At 44.7% G+C, this 7,965-nt stretch overlaps 1 protein-coding gene across 2 annotated transcripts; it reads left to right on the forward strand.

Moving 5' to 3' along the window:
• Window positions 1-1,868: 1,868 nt before the first annotated feature.
• UBB (ubiquitin B) lies at window positions 1,869-6,025 on the forward strand. 2 transcript variants are annotated; one of them, XM_073616901.1, is made up of 2 exons: window positions 1,869-1,977; window positions 4,312-6,025. In XM_073616901.1, exon 2 carries the CDS (start codon window positions 4,318-4,320, stop codon window positions 5,917-5,919), a length of 1,602 nt encoding a protein of 533 aa, XP_073473002.1. In that variant the 5' UTR covers window positions 1,869-1,977; window positions 4,312-4,317; the 3' UTR covers window positions 5,920-6,025. The 2 variants fall into 2 exon arrangements, with proteins under 2 accessions (XP_073473002.1, XP_073473001.1); XM_073616900.1 differs by lacking the exon at window positions 1,869-1,977 and adding an exon at window positions 2,147-2,303.
• Window positions 6,026-7,965: the final 1,940 nt, after the last annotated feature.

Raw genomic sequence — 7,965 nt, forward strand, 5'->3', positions numbered from 1 at the left:
AATGCAGCCAGTTCACACATGTCCGAGGTAGCTGCGGTCTGCATTGCAAAAGGGTCTTGTGCATGTTTGGGACTGGTTCAGGTGAGAATTCAGGGAACCATGGCCGCACATATGTGTACCTGGTCTTAGACAGCATAAGCAGCACCAGAGCTTCAGCCTACACTAACCAATCACAGCTCTCTGTTAAGCAGACAGCACGTAAATTTACCTAGCTTCCTTGTTAAGCAGAGAAACCAAAAACTATAATACACTCATCCTAGCACCGACCTAGGAGGGTGCTACATATGCGTTAGCCAGTGGTGTATCAATGGGTGCAATGTGTGTGTCCTAGGGGGATGGGGCCTACTGTGCTTTCACACGCACTCTGCACCCTTTGAGGATTCCTGCCAGCAAGGGATGCCTACGTTCTCAGCTTCTCTTCCGATGTCATAATCTCTGCTGTCATTGGTTGCTAGGACCGCTGGCATCCTAGCAATCAATGACTTGCTTTTCCAGTATGAATGGCAGGTTGAAACTGCCTCTGTGCAGAGCTGCTCCACCCCCAGCTCTGCCTCAAACCTACGGCTCCCATCCTGTAAGATAGGGGGACTCTGATCTAAATGGGGACTCTGAGCTAAGGAAGCACTCCTGATCTAGTAGGGGTTTTGATCTAAAGGGAGACTCTAATCCAAGGATGTATTCTGATCCTAGGGGGGTTCTGATCTAAAGGGAGACTCTAATCTAAGGATATATTCTGATCCTAGGGGGGTTCTGATCTAAAGGGAGACCCTAATCTAAGGATATATTCTGATCCTAGGGGGGTTCTGATCTAAAGGAAGACTCTAATCTAAGGATATATTCTGATCTAAGGGGGTTTCTGACCTAAAGAGGAGTCTGATCTGTAGGAGGACACTCATCTAAGGGGGATTCTGATGTAAAGGGGGACTCTGATAAAAGAGGAGACTTATCTAAGGGAGGGGGGCTCTGATGTAAGAGGGGACTAATGTAAAAAAGGACTCTTATCTAGGGGAAGACTCTGATGTAAGGGGGCACTCTGATATAAAAGGAGATTTTGATTATAGTGGGTACTCTGATGTAAGACCCCTTTCACCCTGGGGTGCTTTGCAGGCGCTACAGCGGTGAGAGATCCCCTGCTGAGAGGTCCTCTGCTGAGAGATCCCCCACTGAGAGATCCCAGGGAGATCCTCCGCTGAGAGATCCTCCGCTGAGAGATCCTGGGGAGATCCTCCACTGAGAGATCCTCCACTGAGAGATTCTGGAGAGATGCCCCGCCGAGAGATCCTCCACTGTGAGATCCCCCGCCGAGAGATCCTCTGCTGAGAGATCCTGGAGAGACCCCCTGCTGAGCAGACGGAACCGCTTGGATGGATTTCGCTCTGTGTGGAAGGGGCCTAAGACCCTCTCCCACTGTTAGCACAATCTGACCGCACTGAGCATTCTGCGCAGCACATGCTTAGTTTTATTACTGAAGGCTGTTTGTTGGTATGGGTTCTGGTTTGTGTGGTTTTACAGCGTATTTTGGGTTCCATGAACAATAATGGCACCGCAAGTGTGGCACGTATTTTCCATTGCATTGAGGACACTGAGGAGAAGCGGCCCTAATACTCCCATGGCTGCTATAGCTCCTTTACAATACAATTTGGGGAATTATGTAATTGCTGTTTTGTAACCTTTCCACATAAAATAAGTGTATATCAGCCAAGGTCGTGTCCCTTTACACTCAGGAATAATCCAGTTTCATAACCCCAATTGCAGCACATTGAGGAAGAAGAGGCAACCAGGAAGTACACAGCAAGTCCTCTAACAGGACGTCTAGAATCTGCCCGCCAGCCCCAGCAACAACATTGCGTCACAGCCCGCCAATCAGCGAACACCACATCCCACCCCCCTCACAGCAACTGCTGGAATCTTCTAGAGAACTAATCCGCCGTCTTCACCCCCTCCGCCTGGTATCCCTCCGCGCCGGTATTTCGTGAGGTAACGTATTTCTGTTGCAGAAACGTCTTTATCAAGCGGCGATGCTTATTTTAATCGCTATTTGTGAGTGTAGGCGGATAAAGGTAGCTGACTTAACGGGAAAGAGCGAGTCTCTTCTAGAAGTACGGGAGTCACCCCGCCCTGTTCTGAGGGCTAGGGATTCTTTAGTGGCGTAAGAGCACATGACTGGCGGGGCTGTGATGAGTCACCCGCCTGCTCTATAAATAGGAGGGGATAGGAAGCCGCCAAGATATACTAACTGCGTAGAAGACGAGCGCTGTTATTACGAGAGGGAGTTCGTTGGTCGTTCTGAACGCTGAAATAAGGTGAGGGGCCGTTTAGGGGGCTTTGTATAACATTGTACTATCGGTGGTGGGAAAGGGGGTTGTTGTTAGATAATGCTTTATGTTTTATTTGTATTGTGCTCACTGGGTTGGTTTTGCTTCTTTTAAGGGGGTTTATTTGTGTCCTGGTTGATAAAATGTGCTGTTTTCTGCTTTTGTTTAAAGTTGCAACCTCATCCCTTTTAAAATGGAACACCCGATATGAATCACACAGGTTCCGAGGCTGAATAAGGTGGTGATTGAGCTCATTTGGGCCTCATCTGCATTGAATCCGCCTCAGAGTCCGTGTTCGGTTTTAAAGGGATGAGGTGGCAGCGCACCCTACCCCCCCCCCCCCTCAAATGTTCCTCCTTTCACTTTCTGGATGAGGCTCTATTCACTGAGCTGAAGGTTTATTATGAGGGTCCTTATTGCAGCTATGAAAGCTAAGAATTATGGCAGGAAATCATATCAGCGCTCTCTAATATTATAGATTAGTGAATAGAGCCTCTTAGTCACTTGTAGGTGCAATCTCCTCTTGTTACAGCCTATGATGCAGCTTTTTTGCTATGGAACTACATGTCCCAGCATGCCCTGCTAAGCTGTTCTATTGTGGGACCAGGAACTCGGGGCCAGCTTAGGACTTCCCCTTTAAGGCTGGACATAGCGCATCTTTGTTCCTCCTGTGCCCTTCCCTGTCCCACCTCCCTATGTTTACTTCCTCCATTTGCTAGGGGTGTGTATATAGAGATATCTATCTATCTTATCCATCTCTACATTCACACTGCATAAAAATGTTACTTCATTCTGATTACTATTTTTTTTTTTTTTTTTCCCTCCTTTTTCCCTTCTCCATATCCACATCTGTTATACATGTCCTCAGATTTGTTGCAGATCCGAACACGGTCCATGTTTTCACACCCCCGTACATGTATCAATTGAAAAAGCATGCAGCTGTAAATTAAAAAAAAAAAAACGCATGCATTTACTTTTTTTTTTTTTTTTTTTTTTTTTTTTTTTTTTTTTTTTTTTTTGCAGCTGTGTGAATGAAGCCTTAACTTTGTTACAGATTTATACAATGAGGGAAATTCACTGAACCCCCTAGTCACACCGGTGTGACTTGTCATTCAATTTAACATTTCCAGATGGCACCCTATTGTCAGCAATGGAACCGTTCAAATTGGCTTGACTCCAATCTTGGGGTGCCACACCAATATTAAAGGGGTTCCTAAATTTTTTACAATTTCAAGTGCTATTTGCATTGGCCTCTGTGCATGAAGTGGCACACATGTCAGCCAAGTAGCACCTGAAATTGTGCTGAGCTTTATACTTTGACATCGTGCTGCTTCAAGTGAAGTAGCATGAATGTGAACCAGGGCTAAAGACTGGAGCAGTGTTCAATGGCTACCAATAGGCTTTTAGCTTTCATTTTCAAAATGAACACTGAGCCCCTGTTCACATCGGTGCAACTTGTCATGCAATTTTGACAGGTCCAAATCGCATGGCAAGTCACACCCTATTGTCGGTAATGGAACCATTAAAATCTGTGTGACTGACTTTGCAATGCCACACACTCTAGTTTTTTTTTTTTTTTTTTTTTTTTTTGGCGATTTCAGGTGCTATTTGCATAGACATCTGTACATGAAGTGGTGCAGATGTCAGTCAAGTAGCACCTGAAGTTGTGCTGAGCTGCTACTTTGAAATTGTGCTACTTCACTTGAAGTAGCACGATTTTAAAGCAGCATCAATGTGAACCAGGGCTAAAGACTGGAGCAGTGTTGCATGGCAACCAATAGGATTTTGGCTTTCATTTTCAAAGCTGTTCAACTTAAACACTCGAGTCTAGAAGTTGATAAGTTAGTATGCACAGCAGCTCTGGTTTTACTAAATTCTCTCCCCATTGTACATTAATTAAAATGTTTTTTGGTTGGTGAAAAGTCTAGTTGTTGTGGTATGATGCCTTTATTGATTATGCGGACCCTGCTCTAAATTATGCTTTTGTTAATTTTAGGCCAAAATGCAGATCTTTGTGAAAACCCTCACAGGCAAGACCATCACCCTTGAGGTTGAGCCCAGTGACACTATTGAGAATGTGAAGGCCAAGATCCAAGACAAAGAGGGCATTCCACCAGACCAGCAGAGATTGATCTTTGCAGGCAAGCAGCTGGAAGATGGGCGCACCCTTTCTGACTACAACATCCAGAAAGAATCCACCCTTCACCTTGTGCTTCGTCTGAGAGGTGGTATGCAGATATTTGTAAAAACCCTCACAGGCAAGACAATCACCCTTGAGGTTGAGCCCAGTGACACTATTGAAAATGTAAAGGCCAAGATCCAAGACAAAGAGGGTATCCCCCCAGATCAGCAAAGATTGATCTTTGCAGGCAAGCAGCTGGAAGATGGGCGCACCCTTTCAGATTATAATATCCAGAAAGAATCCACATTGCATCTTGTGCTCCGTCTGAGAGGTGGTATGCAGATCTTTGTGAAAACCCTCACAGGCAAGACCATCACCCTTGAGGTGGAGCCCAGTGACACTATTGAGAATGTGAAGGCCAAGATCCAAGACAAAGAGGGTATCCCCCCAGATCAGCAAAGATTGATCTTTGCAGGCAAGCAGCTGGAAGATGGGCGCACCCTTTCAGATTATAATATCCAGAAAGAATCCACATTGCATCTTGTACTTCGTCTGAGAGGTGGTATGCAGATCTTTGTAAAAACCCTCACAGGCAAGACCATCACCCTTGAGGTCGAGCCCAGTGACACTATTGAGAACGTGAAGGCCAAGATCCAAGACAAAGAAGGTATCCCTCCAGACCAACAGAGATTGATCTTTGCAGGCAAGCAGTTGGAAGATGGGCGCACCCTTTCTGACTACAACATCCAGAAAGAATCCACCCTTCACCTTGTGCTTCGTCTGAGAGGTGGTATGCAGATCTTTGTAAAAACCCTCACAGGCAAGACCATCACCCTTGAGGTCGAGCCCAGTGACACTATTGAGAATGTGAAGGCCAAGATCCAAGACAAAGAGGGCATTCCACCAGACCAGCAGAGATTGATCTTTGCAGGCAAGCAGCTGGAAGATGGGCGCACCCTTTCTGACTACAACATCCAGAAAGAATCCACCCTTCACCTTGTGCTTCGTCTGAGAGGTGGTATGCAGATATTTGTAAAAACCCTCACAGGCAAGACAATCACCCTTGAGGTTGAGCCCAGTGACACTATTGAGAATGTGAAGGCCAAGATCCAAGACAAAGAAGGTATCCCTCCAGACCAACAGAGATTGATCTTTGCAGGCAAACAGCTGGAAGATGGGCGCACCCTTTCAGATTATAATATCCAGAAAGAATCCACATTGCATCTTGTGCTCCGTCTGAGAGGTGGTATGCAGATCTTTGTGAAAACCCTCACAGGCAAGACCATCACCCTTGAGGTTGAGCCCAGTGACACTATTGAGAATGTGAAGGCCAAGATCCAAGACAAAGAGGGCATTCCACCAGATCAGCAAAGATTGATCTTTGCAGGCAAACAGCTGGAAGATGGCCGCACGCTCTCAGACTACAATATCCAGAAAGAATCCACATTGCACCTTGTGCTTCGTTTGAGAGGTGGCTTTTAAACCTCAAAACTTTTATCACACATTGCTATTTCTTTGTTGCACTGTATTGTTGTATGCTGCAGTACTGACCCGTATAGTAAAATAAAGTTTGTTGCACACTGAACAACTTGTGTTTTCTCACGTGTGTGTGTGTGGGGTATGCGAGATGCTACACTTTGCTCCTTGTGTTGGGAGCCCAGTGTAGTCTCCTTTTTTGTGTAGGAAAATTTAATTGTTGCCCAAGGTGACCAATAAATCTTTCCTTTTAATAAATTGTAAAATCTGGTTACCATTAATACTGCAAAAGTTCAGCAATTAAAATGTTTGGTAACTTTGGGTAACAGCCTTAAGGAGCAATGGGGGGAGGATTCTAATCTAAAGGCTCATACAATACCAGGCAGAAATGCTGCCATGCATTAACATTTATTGCATTAGGAACGCCAATTTATTTGAATGGGCTACCTAATACTCCACACAATCTTTTTTTTTTTTTTTTTTTAAATACTGCAACACATGCCCTGCTCTGCAACATGGGTGCAATGGGAATGTGCATTGTGGTACCAGTTGGTGCATTGCAGTAAAGCAGGGATATGCAATTAGTGGACCTCCAGCTGTTGCAGAACTACAAGTCCCATGAGGCATTGCAAGACTGACAGTCACAAGCATGACACCCAGAGGCTTGATGGAACTTGTAGTTTTGCAACAGCTGGAGGTCCGATAATTGAATATCCATGCAGTAAAGCATTGGTTTTTGAAGCATAATGGTTTAATGGAGCTCCATATATTTGTGTCCAGGCATTGGAAAGCTGAAGCACTTGCCAATGGATGCTGAATAAGTGGGATTGGCTAAACAGTGTGGACCTATACATGTGTTTTTTTTATTAAAGAAAAAAAGGGGACAAAGCCTAATACAGCCTTCATATCTAATGATTTCCAAGCTGCAATATTACATTGTTGGTTTAATACAACTTTAAGCCCAGGTTCACATTGGGGGGGTTTGAAATTCAGCTGGACTCACAATTTCAGATCAGCAATGCAGTCCGACTTCGGGGGCATTTTGACATACACATGGGTCCACAGATATCTTCAAAATTCCCCCCGAAGTCACCAAAATTAGTACAGAAACTACTTTTGGGAATCGGTGCGTTGCTGTACTGATTCAGATAGTGCCATTGTCGGCAATAGCTGCTGATTGGGCATGCAATTTGACATGACAAATGTCATGTGGGCTTGGCTAGAGCTACGCAGGCAGTAGATGGCTCAACCAGGTCACTAAACTTAACTAGCAAACTAATCAGGAGCACCAGATGACTAAAATGAGAACTGCTCCTTTGCCCCTGTTCACATCAGGCCATTTTGACATGTCAAATCGCAGCCTATTGCTGGTAATGGCACTGTAAAAATCAGTGTAATGCTGACTTTGCGGCGCGGCACCGATTTTTCTAAAGTAGTTTCTGTACTACTTTTGGTCACTTTGGGGGCAATTATGAATAGATATCTGTGCATGAACCCAGATGTCGGTCAAATTGCCCCTGAAGTCGGACTGAATTGCTGACCTGAAATCATGAGTTCAGACCAGCTTGCCAATCATTAGATATGAAGGCTGCATTTTTCCCTGTGTGGTGTGTTGGTTTTTTTTTTTTTTTTTTTTTTTTTTTTTTCCCCCTTCTCCTTTCACCTGGTGGCTCAGGCCAGTGACACCACCCACCTGTATCAGAGTGCCTCCACTCTGGGTGGAGCATAAACTCTTAGTAAAACGGCTTGTTCTGTTAAATACTTGCTGGCTGGATCACCACCAGATGCTTGAAAGCAGACTAAATCTAAGAATTGGTAAGCTGCAATAGAATGGTTTTGCTTTGTGTTTATCGAGGCAAGGCTAAAAACTGCCTGTGTGGCTTAGGCTGGCCATGGATGGCTTAAACTTTTGGCTGACATCATAAGTTTGAGCTGTAGGTGTTCTTAAAGCGGGGTTCCACCCAAATTTTGAACATTATCTCTATGCATTCTCTTCCTTGCCTAGATGCTGACATGCTGTGTAAAAAAAAAAAAAAAAAAAAAAAAAAAATT

This window comes from Aquarana catesbeiana, linkage group LG02 (assembly GCF_042186555.1).
Source record: "Aquarana catesbeiana isolate 2022-GZ linkage group LG02, ASM4218655v1, whole genome shotgun sequence".
NCBI lineage: Eukaryota > Metazoa > Chordata > Amphibia > Anura > Ranidae > Aquarana > Aquarana catesbeiana.